Source organism: Apodemus sylvaticus, chromosome 1 (assembly GCF_947179515.1).
Source record: "Apodemus sylvaticus chromosome 1, mApoSyl1.1, whole genome shotgun sequence".
Taxonomy (NCBI): domain Eukaryota; kingdom Metazoa; phylum Chordata; class Mammalia; order Rodentia; family Muridae; genus Apodemus; species Apodemus sylvaticus.
Genome location: NC_067472.1, coordinates 192,211,027 through 192,229,948, shown reverse-complemented (window position 1 = coordinate 192,229,948; position 18,922 = coordinate 192,211,027). Strand labels below are relative to the sequence as shown.

General features: G+C 47.9%; 2 protein-coding genes across 4 annotated transcripts; one reads left to right on the top strand and one right to left on the bottom strand.

The window, feature by feature from the left end:
* Positions 1-9,900: 9,900 nt before the first annotated feature.
* Oscar (osteoclast associated Ig-like receptor) lies at positions 9,901-15,250 on the bottom strand. Of its 3 annotated transcripts, none has more exons than XM_052170378.1 (5): positions 15,196-15,250; positions 14,585-14,617; positions 11,041-11,340; positions 10,539-10,820; positions 9,901-10,224 (listed from the first exon to the last, which is right to left on the bottom strand). In XM_052170378.1, exons 1-5 carry the CDS (start codon positions 15,248-15,250, stop codon positions 10,073-10,075), a joined length of 822 nt encoding a protein of 273 aa, XP_052026338.1. In that variant the 3' UTR covers positions 9,901-10,072. The 3 variants fall into 3 exon arrangements, with proteins under 3 accessions (XP_052026338.1, XP_052026347.1, XP_052026357.1); XM_052170387.1 differs by having other exon boundaries at positions 15,214-15,250; XM_052170397.1 differs by lacking the exon at positions 14,585-14,617 and having other exon boundaries at positions 15,214-15,250.
* A 1,348-nt stretch (positions 15,251-16,598) lies between these two features.
* Ndufa3 (NADH:ubiquinone oxidoreductase subunit A3) lies at positions 16,599-18,905 on the top strand. The gene is made up of 4 exons (XM_052170427.1): positions 16,599-16,707; positions 16,914-16,988; positions 18,403-18,480; positions 18,747-18,905. Exons 1-4 carry the CDS (start codon positions 16,698-16,700, stop codon positions 18,836-18,838), a joined length of 255 nt encoding a protein of 84 aa, XP_052026387.1. The 5' UTR covers positions 16,599-16,697; the 3' UTR covers positions 18,839-18,905.
* Positions 18,906-18,922: the final 17 nt, after the last annotated feature.

Genomic DNA, 18,922 nt, shown 5'->3' with positions numbered 1-18,922 from the left:
GAGATGGATCGCAGGTAAAGGCACTTGGCACCAGGCCTAATGACCTAAGTTTGATGACCAAGCCCACATAATGGAAGGCAAGAACCAATCTTCATATGCGTGTGCGACACACACACACACACAGACAAGCATACTAATATAGTTGTAACTGTATCTTATAAATGTTATTGACAGGAGCTCAAAGCCATCTTTGTCTGCATAACAAGTTCCAGCCTGAAATATATAGTTTGTTTTTAAACAGTTAATTTGTTTTATTTTTATGTCTGTGGGTGTTTTGCTAGCATGTAAATCTGTGTACCGTGTGCACGCAGTGTTTCACGGAGCTCCCCTAGAACCAGCTACAGACAGCTGTGAGCCACCATGAGGGTGATGGGAACTGAACCTGGGTCCTTTGAAAGATCCAGTAAGTGTTCGTAGCCACTGAGTCATTTCTAGAGTCCTCTTTTTTGTTTGTTTGTTTGCTTGCTTCCTTTTGTGTTTTGTTTTGTTTTGTTGGATTTGGGTTTTTTTTTTTTTTTTTCAAGACAGGGTTTCTCTGGGTAGCCCTGGCTGTCCTGGAACTCACTCTGTAGACCAGGCTGGCCTCAAACTCAGAAATCTGCCTGCCTCTGCCTCCCAAGTGCTGGGATTAAAGGTGTGCACCACCATTGCCCGGCTGCTTGCTTGAAGATAAAACTTAAAAAAGTTAAATAGTCCAAGCCGGTCTTGAATTTTATATATATCCTAGAGTTACCTGAACTCCTGATCCTTTGCTTCTGTCTCCCAAATGCTAGGATTACAGGCATGTGCCACCACTCACAGGTTTAGGAAGTGCTAGGGATCGAACCCAGGGCTTTTATCACACTGGGCATGGACCTTACTCACTAAGTTATAAGCCCAGTATCATCCAAGGATACATGAAACTCAGTCTCAAAACACAGGAGACTGTCTCCCTCTCCACCCTTGCCTCCGTCTACCCTGTCTACAGCACGAAGGAAGCCAGGCATCTACAGAGCAAGAGCAGCTCTTGACAGAACCACGTGAGGCCAGACAGATCCCCAGACCTTGGGTCACCTCTAGGACGAATATGGCAGACTGGGATGGATGTGCAGACACAAAAATAATCACATTATTTAACTGCTAGGAGGAAAGCTTGAGCCCTGCAGAAGTGAGAATCTGTGTACGATGAAAATTCCTTTCCTGGGGAGATATAAACAACGTCCACTACTCTTTTCTAAAGGTCCCAGCAACAAGCCAAACTACAACTTCACCAAAGCTGACCTGAGGCACCACTGAGGCTTTTTAAAAAAGATTTATTTATTTATTATATATATGTAAGTACACTGTAGCTGTCTTCAGACACCCCAGAAGAGGGCGTCAGATCTTTTTTACAGGTGGTTGTGAGCCACTACGTGGTTGCTGGGATTTGAACTCTGGACGTTCAGAAGAGCAGTCAGTGCTCTTAATCTCTGAGCCATCTCTCCAGTCCCCAGCCATTGAGTTATTATGCTTCCTAACAAGGCACAAGTGAGTGGGTGTAGGCAGAGGCAGGGCTGACGTTGAAGCAGCAACACTGGGAGGTCTGCAGCTGGCCTGGACGATGGCTCCTCCGTGGCTGCGAAGATGCAGCATCCCCCATTCTGTGTAGCCTCTCCGTGAGACACCTGCCCCAGTCCACCGCATCAGTTATGGCAGAACTGCATACAAAATGCCTGGTAGGAGGAAATAAACACTCAAGTAAGGAGCCAATGACCCTCTCCTTCCATGAGGGAATATCAGTGGTCCATGGGCCTGGTTGTGATTGACAGGAGTAAACACAGCAGATCTAATGCTATATCTAGGCACACTGTAGCTGTCTTCAGAAGAGGGCTTTTCATTATGGATAGTTGTGAGCCACCATGTGGTTGCTGGGATTTGAACTCAGGACCTTCGGAAGAGCAGCCAGGCCTGGCAGTGGTGGAGCGTGCCTTTAATCCCAGCACTTGGGAGGAAGAAGCAGGCGGATTTCGGAGTTCAAGGCCAGCCTGGTCTACAGAGTGAGTTCCAGGACAGCCAGGACCACACAGAGAAACCCTGTGTCAAAAAACCAAAAAAAAAAAAAAATAATAATAAAAATAAAAATAAAAATAAAAATAAAAATAAAAATAAAAATAAAAATAAAAGGAAGAGCAGTCAATGCTCTTAACTGCTGAGCCATCTCTCCAGTCCTAATGATGATTTTAATGTTCACCTCAGAGGACAGCACTGCTAGAGACCACTAGCAGGACACTGCCCCTCCCCCCTTAGCATGCCTGGGGCCTGGGACAGCTGGTGTGGAAGGTTTTCAATTAGATGTTCTATTGTGAGAATGGTATCACCACCCATCATAACCCATTGTCCAGAATAGATAGCCAACAGCTAGGGTCCTAATCACGTGCATGTGATGGTCTGGATTCTAGAAATCAGCCACAAGGTGGCAGTAGCATGCTGACACTTTAACTTGCATGAAGTTTTAACAGACTTGTGCAGAAGCTCCTCTTGGCAGGAGGAAACAGGTAAATGAGAATGAACCAATCTAAGGAATTAGTCAGAGGGCCAAAGGCCTCTCTCCTGTTACCACGGGGGTAGGCTAGAAACATTTCAGCCAATAGTTGACTGACTCCCTCAAGTTTACCTCTGTTCTCTATATGAGAATTAGGGCAAACATGTGCATGCACATACCCCCAATAAAGAAGTAAATACACAAATATGCAAATAAATATAAAACACGGAGAAAAAAAAGAAGGCAGATGGGGGACCAGTAACGTAGCTAAGTGTGCCGGGTGCTGGTGGTGCACGCCTTTAATCCCAGCACTTGGGAGACAGAGGCAGGCAGATTTCTGAGTTCGAGGCTAGCCTGGTCTACAGAGTGAGCTCCAGGACAGCCAGGGGCTACACAGGGAAACCCTGTCTTGAAAGAAAAAAACATAGCTAAGTGGGTAAGGGTGCTTGCCTGCAAACCTGACAACCTGAGTCATCCTCAGATCCCACGTAAAGAAAGAGAAAACTGGTTCTACACAGTTGTCCTCTGACTTCCACATGGGCTTTGGCATGTGGATGCGCGCGCACGCACACACACAGACACACATACACACATGTGCACACACATGTGCACACACACTGATAAAAAATAATAAATATTCCTTAAAAAGATAAGTTGAATGTATACCACAGAGTTAGTGGAGGATGTAAGGCCATCAGGCTAGCTAAGCCTCCTCTAGAGCGTGTCTAATCTGCAAAGTAAGAACCCTTGGAAGTGAGAAATGCCCTCTGACTCGCAAGGGCAGGGCAGGCTTCAGCCAAAGATGTCACATGGATGGCAAGCCTGCACAAGAGGACGGTTGTCCCCGACTCTGTTTCTAAACCATCGATAACGCAGTGGAGAAAGAGATTTCCTTCCCTTTGAGGACCTCAAGCCACACGGGCCACTATGTTCTTTGTCTTTATGTATGATCCTTGAATGACCCAACGCAGGGGTTTCAACCTTCCTAATGCAACAACCCTTTAACACAATGTTAACTGTCATGTGGTGACCATAAAATTATTTTTATTGTTACTTCATAATTGTAATGTTTCTACTGTTATGAATCATAATGTAAATGTCTGATACGCAGACAGTCTTGGGTGAGCCCTGTCATCGGGTCTGACCCACAGGTTGAGGACCACTGCCTTAGGTGTCCTAAGAACCAGTCATTTATCTTGCTAAGTCTTTAAACCTGGTGAGGCAAGGCTGGCCCCTTGTCTCACAGCACTCACATAGCCTCACAGTTGTGACTGTCATCCTGGGTCAGAGTATGACATTTTACATGCCTCACCAGGCCCTCAAAATTCTGAATAAAAGGAAGGACCTTCCACGGGGTCTCGGGTAACAGAGTCCCCAGCACTTACAGTGAAGCCAAGCCAAACTTTAAATTCTGTTGACTGGCCAGGCGGTTGTGGCGCATGCCTTTAATCCCAGCACTTGGGAGGCAGAGGCAGGCGGATTTTTGAGTTCGAGGCCAGCCTGGTCTACAGAGTGAGTTCCAGGACAGCCAGGGCTACACAGAGAAACCCTGTCTTGAAAAACAAACAAAACAACAACAACAAATTCAGTTGACTGTTGTATGCCAGTTTCCTATTACCAGAAACATTCCCTCCCAGGTAGGGGTGGGAAGCGTGGAGTGGGGTTTGGGTGTGGGATGGGTGGCTGTCACACCATGCGACAGACCTGCCATGAAAGGGGTTTATTGGAGAAGCCAGGAGAAGTAAGGACCTGGGGAATGGCTGCAGAGGCATAAGGGACAGAGAAAAGGTGGGCAGGGAGGGAGATGGGGACACCGAGGACAGAAAGAGAGAGAGAAAATGCCGGGGAGCAGAGAGTAGGGGCTGGGGTGGCCTGAGGTCCTTTTGTCCCTGAGGGCAAGCCAGTGAAAAAACCAGAGAACCTTCTTCAGCTCCCCGCCCACCAGCCACCCCACCCCACCGCACCCCCGCTTGCCCAGCCTGAGACTGAGGCTGCCTGGTTCACAGATGATGCAGATTTATGAAGGCAGATATGAGCTCTCAGATTAAGTGGCCAGGAAGTCACACAGAGGTCAAAGGTTCTGAGGCCCCTTATGGATAATTTCACATCAGCCCCAAAAGCAGAGTTAACGGCTTCCACTATTGCTTCAGTAAGATGAGGCTATAAGCAAGCCTGTAGGTTTTGGTTTTCTTCATTCTGGTTTTGGTTTTGGTTTTGAGGACAGGTTTTGTCTGTACAGCTCTGGCTGTCCTGGAACTCAATCTCTAGACTAGACTGGTCTCAAACTCATCTCTTCACCTGCCTCTGCCTCCCAAGTGGTGGGATTAAAAAGGCGTGTGCCACCACCATCCAGCTGTAGGACATATCTTAATTAGTGATTGATGGGCGAAGGCCCAGCCCATCGTGGTGGTGTTATACCTGGGTTGGTGGTCCTGGGTTCTATAAGAAAGCAGGACAAGCAAGTGTTAGACCTAAGAATCAAACATCCCCACAGCTGTCTAATTTGGCAAGCTTTATTTAAAGTGGCCAGCTGGCTGCTTCTCCCAAAGTTGTGATTTCAGAAAGCAGTCCCTCTCTATTGTTAGATGTTAGTCAACTTGGACAGAAGAGTCGGGAACTCAGAGCTCAAGGCTGCCTGTGGGATAGATAAGTACAAGAATCTATTGTGTGTAAGGGGCATCACCACGGTAACTGGGAATAGACATTTTCATAAGGCAAAAGGTCAATCATATATCACAGGTGTTCAGGAGTTCAGCCAGGCAAAGGGTGGGTGCAAGGCATGGGGGTTACAAGTTCAGTACAGTCTGAGAAACATGGCTTGCAGGAGAGTTAGGCTTAGGAGACAGAAGCTCATTCTTGTAAAGTACAGAGACTTAGTAACAGTGTGGCTTCTGTCTTGTCCCACACACAGCCATGAGCAAGCCAATAAGCCTCGGCATCAGCTCCTGCCTCCGGCTCCCTTCCCTGCTCGAGGTCTTGCCCGTATTGCTTGTGATGATGAACTGTTATATGGGAAGTGGGAGTGAAATGAATCTTTTTCTTCCCCAATTGATTCTAGTCATGGTGTCTCATTACAGCAATAGAAACGCTAACTAAGACCAAAACAAACAAACAAACAAACAAAAACCATGGAATTTTTGACTCTACTCTCTAGCTTCTAACTCATTGCAATGGGGTCACAAAAGGGCCATCCTGGGGTCTTGCAAAATGGCTCAGTGAGGGCAAAGGTGCTGTGGTGGTTTAAATAAGCATGTCCCCCACAGGCTCAGATATTTAAGTAATGAGTCGCCTGGGAGTGGAACTACTGAAGAAGGACCGGGAGGTGTGACTTTGTTGAAGCAGAGGTGATTTTGTAGACAGGAGTGTATCTCCTGGGCCCGGGCTTGGAGAGCTCACAAAGCCCAGACCAGGCCCAGGGTGTCTCTCTGTCTGGATGTAGCTTTTGGCTCCCGCTCCAACTGCGTGTTCATTGCCACTCTCCCCGCCATGATGATCTCCTGGGAGGAACCCCGGGCTCACCTCCTGTATAAACTAAGAAACCCTGTTTGCTCTTCCTCTCCCCCCAACCCCTCCTGCACCGAGGAAACTCCAGACTGACACAACGTCTCTACCTGTCTCCTCATTTCCAGCAACCCACCCATGAATGCCTGCCCAGGGTCCCAGCTTTTTACCTTGTACAGTGATATACACTGGGGATACAAACCCAGCTCCTAACGTACGCGCCATCACCCCATGCCCAAGACCCATAAAACCCCATGGCTTTAGCCCAGGCATTTGCCTCCATTGAACTTCATCTGTGAGATCAGTTACCTCACCCTAGAGCTGCCTGGCTTTATACCCTTGATCTGGTTTGAACTGGCTCATTTTGTCATCACAAAAACCTATTAATGATAATGGACTAACCCTCTGAAATGGAAAGCAAACCTCCAATTAAGTGCTTTCTTTCATAAGATTTGCTATGGTCGTGCTGTCTCTTCACAATAGAACAGTAACTAAGACAGGTGCTTGCGGGGGCGCTGGAGAGATAGCTCGGTGGTTAAGAGCACTGACAGCTCTTCCAGAGGTCCTCAGTTCAAATCCCAGCAGCTACACAACCACCCTGTAATAGGATTTGATGCCTTCTTCTGGTGTGTCTGAAGACAACTACAATGTATTAATATACTTAAAATAAATAAATCTTAGAAAAAAAGACAGGTGCTTGCCACCAACACCATGAAGTCATCTGTGGGCTCTACTTAGTGAATGGAGAAAATCAGCTCCCCAGAGTTCTACTCTGACCTCCACAGGTGCACGCTGTGGTGGTGCACACTGTGGTGCAATGGGGAAGCATGAAATTTACCACTAGGGGGAGACTTGACATCATCTCCCTTAAGAGATGCTCAACTTGAGCAGGTCAGTCACTCAGGCCAAGGGTCCACCCCTGAGGAGGGTGGGTCCACCTTAAAGGAACAGGAATAATGATTAATCCTTTAATGCGATTGTGCGTGCTTTTGCCTTCCCAGAACTCTTGCTCCAACAGAGTCCCTGTAAGCTACTCTGAGGTTCAGCTGGGTCTGCCCACCTCTCTGAATGCCTGACTCTTTCTACTGTCTTTTTCTTTTCTTTTTTCTTTTTTCTTTTTCGAGACAGGGTTTCTCTGTGTAGCCCTGGCTGTCCTGGAACTCATTCTGTAGACCAGGCTGGCCTTGAACTCAGAAATCCACCAGCCTCTGCCTCTAAAGTGCTAGGATTAAAGGCGTGTACTACCACTGCCCAGCTCATTTTTATTATGTGTAATCATGTGTATACAGACAGGTACCAGTTGAGGCAAGAGGCATTGATTACTTGGAGCTGGAATTTGGACTTACAGGTAATATGAGCTACTTAACATGGATGCCGGGAACAGAACTTGAATCCTCTGCAAATGTGGTAGCAGTAATTAACCCTAGAGACATCACTTCAGCCTCCATATGCAGAAAGTTTGTATATTGGGTTGAGATGTAAACTTTGTCCTTACTCTGTCCCTGTCCAAAAATAAATATTAAAATATTCCTTTTGTTTTGTTTTGTTTTGGATTTGATTTTTTTGAGACAGGGTTTCTCTGTGTAGCCCTGGCTGTCCTGGAACTCACTCTGTAGACCAGGCTGGCCTCGAACTCAGAAATCCACCTGCCTCTGCCTCCCAAGGGCTGGGATTACAGGCGTGGGACACCACCGCCCAGCTAAAATATTCTTAAAAGAAGGAAGGAAGAGAGGAAGAATGGAGGGGAAGGAAGAGAGGAGAAGGGCTGTGAGGAAATTAATCTTCTGTCTTTTCCTTCCATGTGTCGGGAATATGTGTGTCATTAATTCCCACTAGAGCTGACGTGGTTTGTCATTCCACAGGTGAAAACTCGGAGAGTTTTCTGTATTGGTCAGGGTTACCCAGAGCAGCAGAGCTGGGATTTTTCCAAACTGGAAGTTTTTGTATATTATTATTGATGGAAGCTGCGTATGGTGGCACACACCTTGAATCCCAGCACTCAGGAGGCAGAGGCAGGCAGAGCTCTGTGAGTTCAAGGCCAGCCTGGTCTACAGAGTGAGTGCCAGGACACTCAGGGTCACACAGAGAAACCCTGTCTTGAAAAAAGCAAACCAAACAACCAACCTCCACACATCTGAATCGTCATTAAGCAGAAAGAGAAGAGGAGGGAGTGGAGAATTATAAAAGCAGAATCCGGCACACACCCCACCAGAACTGAAATAGAAGCCAGCAGGAATGCCAAGTGGTAGGAACTGCTTCCAGATTTGTGTGTCCAACAATGACCAAGCACTGTTTAGTGAGATAAAAGAGAAATGTTAGATTAATAAAGTCAGGAGATACTGGAAGGCAGCCGTGCTTTGGTAGCTAAGAAACATAACAGGTTGAGAAAATGGGCTGCAAGAATGGTTTGTGCTGCTCTCACAAGGGTGAGGGCGGCCAAGAGCCCAGTGGGACGCAGACCAAGCTAGCTGGTTTCCAGGTCAGAGTTCTATGCGTGAGCGCTGCCCACTGTTGCCCTGGCAACGGACCTCCCCCCCCCCCCCCCCGGAGGTGACGCGATGATGGATCTAGTAGAGCTGTAAACATGCCTGTAGTTGAGGTGGGAGCTCTGTTCGGTCTGTGTTTGGTCCGTTTTGGGAGGAGGAGTTAGAAAGGGTTTGGTTGGCAATCGAGGAAGATGTCAGGAAGGAAATGATGGAGCTCCTGCTTCCTGTCTGTCATGAAGAAGCTTCGCCATGTGGTTCTGCTTCAGGAGCAGCCCAGAAGCCGAGCGACTAGGGTCCGAATCCTCTGAAATCACAGCCCCAGATGAACAGCTCTTGCTTTCTTTCCCTCAGGTGTGGGGCCGAAGTGATACAAAAGTAACGGATGCAACTTCACTTCTGAAGAGTCTCACTGTCAGGTCAGGGCTGGACCAACAGAGCCCCCTGCTTCCTAATCCAGTGAGAGAATAGTGTGTGTATAATAAACACATTCAACCGGCCGGGCGGTGGTGGCGCACACCTGCAATCCCAGCACTCTGGGAGGCAGAGGCAGGCGGATTTCTGAGTTCGAGGCCAGCCTGGTCTACAGAGTGAGTTCCAGGACAGCCAGGGCTACACAGAGAAACCCTGTCTCTAAAAAACCAAAAATCAAAAAAAAAAAAAAAAAAAAAAAAAAAAAAAAAAAAAACCAAAACACATACAACCTCAACATAAATTCCATTATAGTAAACACCCTTCAAAAATTTTTTTTCTGGCTGAGTCCAATGGCTCATACCTGTAATTCTGATATTCAGAGGGCCAAGGCAGGAACATTTATTCAAGTGTTCAAGTCATCTTCCCCGCACCCCTCCCCCAGACAGGGTTTCTCTGTGTAGCCCTGGCTGTCCTGGAACTCACTCTGTAGACCAGGCTGGCCTTGAACTCAGAAATCTGCCTGCCTCTGCCTCCCAAGTGCTGGGATTACAGGCGTGCACCACCATCTCCGGGCTCCATCTGTAATTCTTATTCCAAGAGGTCAGATATCTTCTTCTGGCTTCCTTGGGGAGCAAGGCCCAAAAGTGATACCATGCTTACAGGCAAAACACTCATATATGTAAAATAACTAACTAACTAACTAAATAAATAAATAAATAAGGAGCCAGCCAGATGGCTCAGTGGGTAAAGTTCGTGTGGCTAAGTCTGACACAGCCTGAGTTCAAACCCTGGGACCTACAGGATGACCAGAGGAAAAAAAATCAATTCCCAGAAGTCGTCTTTTCACCTACACACATGCTGAGGCAATTATAACTAAATATGCAATTATAAATTTTTGCTGGGTGTGGTAACATGAACCTATGATCCCACAGCCAGAACGAAAGAGAAAGGAGAGGTGGCGGCCCGAAATAAGGCACATGAAAGAAATCGAGGTTTTCAAGGGAGGGTAAAGTCGCCAACATTAACTGAACATCATTCACCCCAGGCCAGTCACTCCCTTTAATCCTTCGACAAGCCTAATAGCGTGGCTGAAGAATGGATTCCGGAGGACCTGGTCACCAAGGATCGCAGCTTCTCTGTCCATCTCCAGGCCGTCTCTTCCCACCCCATGAACCTACACGCAGCTTTGCTGGGGCAGGGGACCTCCAAAGGCAGAGCTCCTGCTGTGCCAATCAACAGTAAGTATGCTGCCCAAGCCAATGAGAACCATTCCCGCCAGCCCCAAACGGATGAGATTTCCCCGGGTATAGTCTGAGGAGCCAGAACCTGGGAGGCAAAAACAAAGAGACAGAGTGTTGGTTCCGTATCTCACCGTCTTGGTGGCTTTTTTTGTGTTTTTGACATGCAGACGGAGTTGTCTCTAAGTTTATTGGAATTGACTTCCCCTCCCACCCGGACATCCATCCGTCCATCCGTCCGTCCGTCCATCCCCCCCCCCCCCCACATCCCCCACCCCCGCTGTCGCCTGGGTCTGAAGGAGGAGAGTCAGAGCCGTCCGTCCATCCCCCCACCCCACCCCACCCCACCCCACCCCCGCTGTCGCCTGGGTCTGAAGGAGGAGAGTCAGAGGAGCATCTTACCTTCATAACTGATGAGCAGTGGCTGGCTGCGCTGGGAGAGCACATAGGGGGCAGAAGGCGTGTGGTAATAGCAACAGTAGGTGCCGGGTGCCTGTGTGCCGATCAGAAGGAAGTCGGCCCAGGGCTGCACGGAGTCAATATACTGCAGAGGGGTTGCCACGCCTACGCGGTAGAGAGCGAAACTCATGCCCGGTATGCGGCCTGCGCAGCGGAGGCTTACATTGGCTCCCGGGGCCAACACAGGCCCAGGCAGTGCCACCAGGGATGGTCTGGGTAGCTGATCTGTGGAACACAGGCAGGGTCTTAGATAGGCTGACTATCTAAGCCTAACCACTCCAACCCCCTTCCCAGCTCCCAAACTCACCTTCCTCTCCCCTCAGAGAGTTCAAGAATTTCTTAATGTACCTCTCTAACGCCTCTCTCCTTGTGTTTCTTTTCTACTCTCTCCTACCCTTCTTCCTCTCCCTCCTGTGCCCTTGTCCTGTTTCTTCCGGGACCTCACCTGTTACCAGCAGTTCCAGAACATTACTGGGCTGAGACCAGACACCTGGCCCCCAGTCTGTCTTTCGGTAGCGACAGTGATAACTGCCCCCCTGGGCCGGAGTCACCTCTTCCAGGAAGAACTCCGCCAGCTCGGTGGACACATCCCGGAGGAGCAGAGGGGCGACAAGGCCACGTTTGAAGAGTGCGAACCGCCAGGCAGGTTCGGGTGTCCGGCAGCTCAAGGTCACGTTGATCCCCGGAGTCACAATTGCAGCAGGATGAGCTCCCAGCCATGGTTGGGGGTGTGAGGCTAGGGGCGCTTAATAAAGAAGGCCGCTTGGGTCCTTGGGGCTCTCCAACCCCCAAGGCCCAGGACCCTAAGCTGGACATCATGAATCTCTGTAAAGAAGGGGAGAGCCTAGAATACAGTCACAGCTGGCCCAAACAAGCTGACAATTGCAGGAGTAGGACTCTTAACTTTGACCCTTTCCCCAGAGTTATTTGTTTGAGCTAAGGATGGAACCCAGAGCCTTATGCATTGTGGATAATCACTCACTCTACCACTAAGACTCAAACCTCTTCTGTTTTGTTTTTGCTTTTGTTTTTGAGACAAGGTCTTGTGTACCCTTGACCAGCCTTGAACTCGCTATGTAGTGGAGTTTGACCTTGGATTCTGATTATAAGCCTGTGCCACCTGATGCTCCTGGATTATAAACCCGTGCCACTGTCAGGACCACCACCTCTCCCTCCCATCTATGCTGAACTGGAGCCTGCTGGGCAATCGATCTACCAACTGAGCTATACCCCCAACCAGTTCTCCACAATTTTAAGGCCTAGTTTCAAAATGCCATATCAGAAATGCTTACTTTGTTTTAATGTACTGCTACTGTTTTGTTTTTGAAACAAACCCTCACTATGTAACCCATTTTGTCCTCAAGCCTATTAGTGGTGCAGGCTGGCTTCAAACTTGTAATTCTTTCTGCCTCAGCTTTCCAAGTGCTGAGATGACAGATCTGTAGTGCCACACCTTGATAGAAACAGTTATAGTTTACAACATGTCAATAATTATTGCTATAGTTCGAACAAGCTCAAATTAATTTTTTTTGTTTTTTGTTTGTTTGTTTTTATGTTTTTCCAAGATAGGTTTTCTCTGTGTAGCCCTGGCTGTCCTGGAACTCACTCTGTAGACCAGGCTGGACTTGAACTCAGAAATCTGCCTGCCTCTGCCTCCCAAGTGCTGGGATTAAAGGTGTGTGCTACCACTGGTCGGCTTCGAATTAATTTTTAATATAACAGTGTTGAAAGGTGGGTCCTTAACAGGTCAGAGAACAGGACGCTGAAGATGACTTTACAGTTAGAGTATTTTCTGCTTTTGCAGAGGGCCTCGGCTTGACTTCTAGCACCCATATTGGGCAACTCATAACTACTTGTAATTCCAGTTCCAGGAGGATCTTGATACTTCAGGCCTCTGAAGGCACCCGCACTCATGCACATCCACATCTACACAGACACAAGGTGATGGAATAGAATAGAATAGAATACCAGGGGTAGTGATATACTTGTAATCGTCCCCCAGTGAGAGCTTGGGCGTGGCTCAGTGGTAGAGCCCCTGCCTAGAATCTGCCAGTGAGGGGCTGGGGGCGTAGCTCAGTGGTAGAGCCCCTGCCTAGGATCCCCCAGTGAGGGGGCTGGGCGCGTGGCTCAGTGGTAGAGCCCCTGCCTAGGATCCCCCAGTGAGGGGGCTGGGGGCGTGGCTCAGTGATAGAGCCCCTGCCTAGGATCCCCCAGTGAGAGGCTGGAAGTGTTTCTCAGTAAGAGTGCTAACCTACTATGTACAAGACCATTGTTTCAATCCATGCCTAGTGCATAGCGAAAAACAAGACCATAACATAGTCAATGACCCAGTACTAGGCAAATTCTAGTTTGTTTGTTTGTTTGTTTTTTGAGACAGGAGTTCTCTATGTAGCCCTGACTGGCTTGGAACTTGCTCAGTAGAGCAGGCTGACCTTGGACTCAGTCAGAGATCCATTCGTCTCCGCCTCACTAGTAGGAATTAAAGGCATGTACTGCCATTGGTTGGCTGTTGTTTTGGGTTGTGTTTGTTTGCTTTTGAGGCAAGGTCTCATAATGTAGACCAGGTTGACCTTGAACTCAAAGAAATCTTCTTGCCTCTGACTTCCTAGTGCTGGAATTAAAGGTGTCACTGCCTATCACCATAGACAACTATTATTTGTAAGTAAATTTAAAAAGGAAAAATAACTACTTAGTAATTGGGAAATATCTGTAAGACAGAACACAAGTTTAACACTTAAGACTCAGAACAGAATGAATCATGAAATACTAATTTTGATCTGGCAAGAAAAGGAGGAAATGTGCAAATGTATCATGTGTATGAATGCTTGGAAAGTTTTTGGTAGGATTCGGGAACACAGGAAGGGGAAGAGGAAGACCTTTGTATCTTTGATAGAGACTGAGTCTTTATAACCATGAGCACCTATTGGGTTTATCATTTAAATAGATTTAAAATTAGGGTACTGAATGGCTTAGCAGATCAGAGCACTGTCGCCCTCGCAAAAAAAATTAGTGTAGGAGGCTCAGCACCGCATGGTGGCTCACAATCTACGGTAGATCCTCCTGCTTCCTGAACTCGGCAAGCACTGGGCATGCGCACCGTGTGCATATATGCATACAAGCAAAATATGCACATAAAACTAAGTTAACTGATAACTCAGGTATGAATGGCTTCCCAGTGATTCTCGTTCATAATGGAAGGATAGTGGGAGAAGGTTGGAGAGAAAAGAACTATCTCCTCCATCAGAAAACCTGGGAAGAAACCATCTTGGGGTGGGGGAACCTTTTTGTGGAAAGCAGGCTCCAGTAAGAGAAGCTGGTATAAGCCAGGCAGTGGTGGCGCACGCCTGTAATCCCAGCACTTGGGAGGCAGAGGCAGGCAGATTTCTGAGTTCCAGGCCAGCCTGGTCTACAGTGAGTTCCAGGACAGCCAGGGCTACACAGAGAAACCCTGTCTCGGAAAGAAACAAAATAAAAGAAAGAAAAGAAAAAAAAAAAGAAGAAGCTGGTTTAATTGACATTGAGGAACTCCTTTGTCTGGAGCCTGGCCTTGAAATATGCCAGGATCTGAGCCTATAGTTTACCTATATAATTACATTAAATCCTCACTGCAGCTAATTTATCTAAGGAAATGGAGGCTTCAAGACCCCTGGTTTGTTCAAGGACATGTAATAATGAACAAGAGTGTCTAGGTCTCTTTAACATCCACATTCATGGTCTTCTCCATTCACCTGTAATGGGGTTAGGAAAGAGATGAAGAACAAAGGGAAGGGAGGAGGGAGTGGAGGAAGGAAAGGAAGGGTATGAAAGGGGGAGGGGAGACAAGAGAAAAGGGAGGAAAAGAAGCAAGCTATATAGTGGAGGAAGGGATGGAGGGAGAGAGGAAGAGAGGGGGAATGAGGGAATCTGGGGTGAAGCTAGGCACAAAAACAAAATGACTTGTTGGAGGTAATGTGCAGCATCAAAGAGAGCATTTGGAGTATGCCACTTACCTGTTGATGTGAAGTCAGCGCGACACACAGACCCTGCAGAAGGTGAAGGGCCAGTTTTTTCAAAGCCCTTTGTGACTACCAGTCTCCCCTCCTTGGGAGCCCTAGACTCTGATTACATTGTTTCTTTTTCCTCTGAAAAATACGAATCCTGCCATGGTCTTCTTTAGGATTGAGCAAAACCCCCGGACTTCCACTCCCCACACTTAAGAAAAACAAAACAAAACAAAGCAAAACAAAAGAAGCCAGCTGTCTGACCCAAGAGGAGAGGCCTCTGTTATCCACCTTTCCTAAGAACAATACCCTGCTCCTTGGGGTTTCTCTGCCTTGGGGTTTGGATGTCTAGATGCCCTCCTCCCTCCAGCACAGTAGTCCTGACCATTTGCCAGGAGGACCGAGTAAATTCTTTGACCCCCCACCCCCACCCCAGATATCCCTTACTCTCCTCTGCCTGGAGATCCAGAGAAACCTATGCTCACCCCAGCCCCAGCAATCTGTCTTCCACCGTTTAGGACTCAGGGATCTGGGTACCAGTCCTGACTCCTTTTTCTAAATTGGATGTTGAATTCCAGATGATCAGATATAGCCCTCAGCCCAGCCAAGGACCCACACATAGGGGAGGGACAGCTCACAGAGAGTTGACAGCTGGAGTATCAGCGACAGGACCATGGTAGGCACTCTCCGTGGAGCTGCGGAAAAGACTGACCGTGCCTTTTACCCTCTGAGGAACTGAAGCAACACCAGAAAGCCATATGAGAGTCCTGCTTAGGGAACAGAGGAGTCAGGTGGAGGCTCCTGGGTAACTGTGTCATAGCTTTATTGCCTTGGAAAAAGTTACAAGACAGAACAGTCATAGCCTTGGTGTTCTCTAATTCGATTTAAAAGTGGGGGAAGAAGGCTGAGGATGTTGTAGCTTAAGTGGGAGATTGCTTGCCCAGTGTGTTCTAGCCTCAGCACTGTGGAGAGAAAGAAAAGGAGCAGGAGGGAGGGAGGAAAATGGAAGAGAAGAAACAACAACAACAACAAAACCAAAAAGGCAAAAAGAAGCTTGGTTTACAATATGTACTATGCTGGCAACAAAGAGAAGGCTCAGACTCCATTACTACTCTCACTGTCCAGTCCAGATATGTTCATTTTTAAAGCGATGTGCACAGTCTTGGAGGCTCAGGTTTGTAATCTCACCTGCTTGGGAAAGCAAGGCAGGAGGATGCCACGTTCAAAGTTTGCAGGGCCAACATGAGCCATTAAGTCCCTGTTGCAAACTAAAAAGTAATAAAAGTTTTAAGCCCCCTTCAGAAAGGGCTGAACAATGTGGCTCAACAGTAAAAAATATGCCTAGAATCCACCAGCTAGGGCCTGGGGTCGTCGAATCTACCAGCAAGTGGACGGAGGAATGGCTCAGTTGGTAGATGGGTAGCTCAGCCCGTCCTGGTTTCAGTTTTCAGTACTGAGGGGCAGAGGGGGTGGGGAGCCATGATTTGCATGCTAGTAACATAAAGCACAGACCGTCCTTTGGGATTTAGATTTCCAGAATGAGCTCCTGTCTAGATGCGATCTCAGTGTAAAGCGTACTTTAATTCATTCATTCTTTCTTTCTTTCTTTCCTTTTCTTTTCTTTTTTCTTTTCTTCTCTCTCTCTCTCTTTCTTTCTTTCTTTCTTTCTTTCTTTCTTTCTTTCTTTCTTTCTTTCTTTCTTTCTTTCTTTCTTTCTTTCTTTCTTTCTTTCTTTCTTTCTTTCTTTTTTTGGGGGGATTTATTTTATGTATTTTATGTTAGAGTCTTCAGACATACCCCAAGAGGACATCAGATCTACCGACCTTTGGTAGAGCAGTCAGTGCTCTTAACTATTGATTCATCTCTCCAGCCCAAAGCTGACTTTCTTGCAGAAGAACTTTATGTTACTTCTCTGATCCATTTTCTAAGCTATAGGGTATAAGAAAAAGTTAAGACTAGCAGGTGTGCAAGGTGTTTTAAATCTTTCAGTCTTCTTCAGCCTCACTCGAGAACTACAACTCCCGAAAGGCTCCACATCCTCGTCCAAGGGGCGGGGCCTCAGGCCAGGAAAAGGACCACAACTCCCAGAGAGCTTCGCGCCCTTGTCGCTGCCAAGACCAAGATGGCGGGGAGTAAGTACTTGTTCGGGGCGCGGGGATCAAGTAGTTCCAGGAAACCGTGGTCTGATTCGTGGCTGATGCTCAGTGGAGCCTTGGGGAGCGGTAGGATCCGTCCTAAAATAGGGGCGCGGCAGTCACGAGAGTGCAGAGTAGGGGTGATACGAGTGTTAGAGGTCACCGCTGCAGTCCCCAAGGGTGACTTGTTTTCCCACCTCTAGGAATCTCTGCCTTCCTCAAGAATGCCTGGGCGAAGGAGCCGGTGTTGGTGGTGTCCTTCACTGTCTGGGGCCTCGGTGAGTGCCCCCCTCCCCGGCGCGAACGTGCATCCTCCACCCTGAAGTCATCAGCACTTCACAATTCATCTCGCATCCTCTTGCCAGCCATTACTGTCGCTCTTCCCTCAGCACACACACCTACACAAGAGGTGCAACATTGTATATGTTGAAATGATGATTTAAACTATACTCGGTTCATATAAGTTAAAATTTACATTTTTTTAAAGATTGTGTGTGTGTGTGTGTGTTTGCTACCAGTTGGTTTGGGGGAGGGGGGGAGTCAGAGGACAACTTCCTGGAGTTCACCTTCCATACATTCCGAGTTCTAGCGATGGAACGGCCTTGGCAGCAGGTAATTTTAAGTGTTGAGCTCTCTCACAGCTCTAAGGTTCAATACTTCCTTGAACTGACGTTATTTGTACCTTTTCAGTTTTCCTTTTTATAGAGAATACAACTTCTGTGGCTCAAGCGGGCCTCAAACTCACAGCAGTCTGCTTTGGGTTCTCATGTGTTGATATTAAAGGCCGAGCCACCATCCCTGCATAGCTTAGTGAATGTGTGTGTGTGCCATGCCTATGGAGGCATGAAGAGGACATAGATTCCTTTTCCCTCGGAGCAGGAGATACAGGCATTTATGAGCTACCTGACGAGGCTGCTGCGAATTGAACTCAGTCCTCTGGAAGATTAGCTAGTACTCTTCCTGAAGAGCCATCTCCCAGCCCCCTCAGCTTTGGTTTTTGTTTGTTTGTTGTTTTTGTTTTTCTAGATAGGGTTTCTCTGTATCTCCCTGGCTGCCCTGGAACTCACTCTGTAGACCAGGCTGGCCTCGAACTCAGAAATCCGCCTGCCTCTGCCTCCCAAGTGCTGGGATTAAAGGCGTGCGCCACCACTGCCCGGCTACCCCCTCAGCTTTTACAAATAAATTTACGTATGTGTGTTTCTGTATCCACATATCTGGGGGTGCTCACAGAAGCCAGATAAGTTTGTTGGATGCTGTGGAACTGGAGGGAAACCATCCAACCCAGGAGCCACCTCTGCAGAGCAGCGAGTGGTCTGGACTACTTAACCGTCTCTAGTCCTTAACGTGCAGTTGAAGATATGAAATGAACATGTGGCTGTTAACTTTGATCAGCAAGGCTAGCCCGTCATGTTCCCTTTAGACACCCTCCTCCACTCCTCAAGACTCCTGGCTAGAGCCCACATGGGCCGACCTAAAATCTGTCAATCTGAGCACCCTTGGGGCCTCATGTGTTCCTGAGTGCTTGTCCCCACTCGGGATTGACACTGACCTATGTTGAGTGGGGCTGGGGGAGTGCTGAGGACCCACCCAAAGGGTCGTGCTGGCTTTTCTTGCTCCCCTTGGCCGGGGCAGTTTCTTCCCTTCCCCATCCCTGCAGAGCTACTTCATCCTGAGGTTTGTCTTTCTTCACAGCTATAATTATGCCCATGATTAGCCCCTACACCAAGTATGCTGGCATGATCAACAAGGCCACACCCTACAACTACCCAGGTGAGCAGGGACCTGTGTTGGGGGAGGGCCAGACATGTCTGTGTAGGAGAGTCCTTGATGCATTGAAATGGTCTTTTACCTTACCATAACATGCTTTGAATTCCTCTCTCCCTGTCGGAGAGAGCTCCATTTCCCTGTGTCTTTGCCTTTGTCGAATCTCTGGGCCTTCACTTTCCTATCTCACCTGGAGTGTAGAGACAAACCAGCTGTTCCCACAGGACCCTGGAGAGCGACTGGCCTCAGTGGCGCATCCTTCTGTTTTGCAGTGCCCGTGAGAGATAATGGGAACTTGCCTGATGTGCCCAGCCACCCACAGGACCCTCAGGGTCCGAGCTTGGAATGGCTGAAGAACCTGTGAATGCCACATGCGAGTGTGATGGAAGAGGCCCCTTCCCTGCTGCTCTCCAATAAAAATGTGAAAATGACCCCACAATCTTTTCTT

Bases quoted from the DNA above. Each gene is read 5' to 3' on its own strand.
- Ndufa3 (XM_052170427.1), top strand. The intron at 16,989-18,402 runs GTGAGTGCCCCC...CTTTCTTCACAG, and splicing joins CTTCACTGTCTGGGGCCTCG to CTATAATTATGCCCATGATT. The intron at 18,481-18,746 runs GTGAGCAGGGAC...TCTGTTTTGCAG, and splicing joins CACACCCTACAACTACCCAG to TGCCCGTGAGAGATAATGGG.
- Oscar (XM_052170378.1), bottom strand. From the start codon at position 15,250: ATGGTCCTGTCGCTGATACTCCAGCTGTCAACTCTCTGTGAGCTGTCC. The intron at 11,341-14,584 runs GTAAGTGGCATA...TTCTTTATTAAG, and splicing joins CGCTGACTTCACATCAACAG to CGCCCCTAGCCTCACACCCC. The intron at 10,821-11,040 runs GTGAGGTCCCGG...TGTGTTCCACAG, and splicing joins TCTGGAACTGCTGGTAACAG to ATCAGCTACCCAGACCATCC.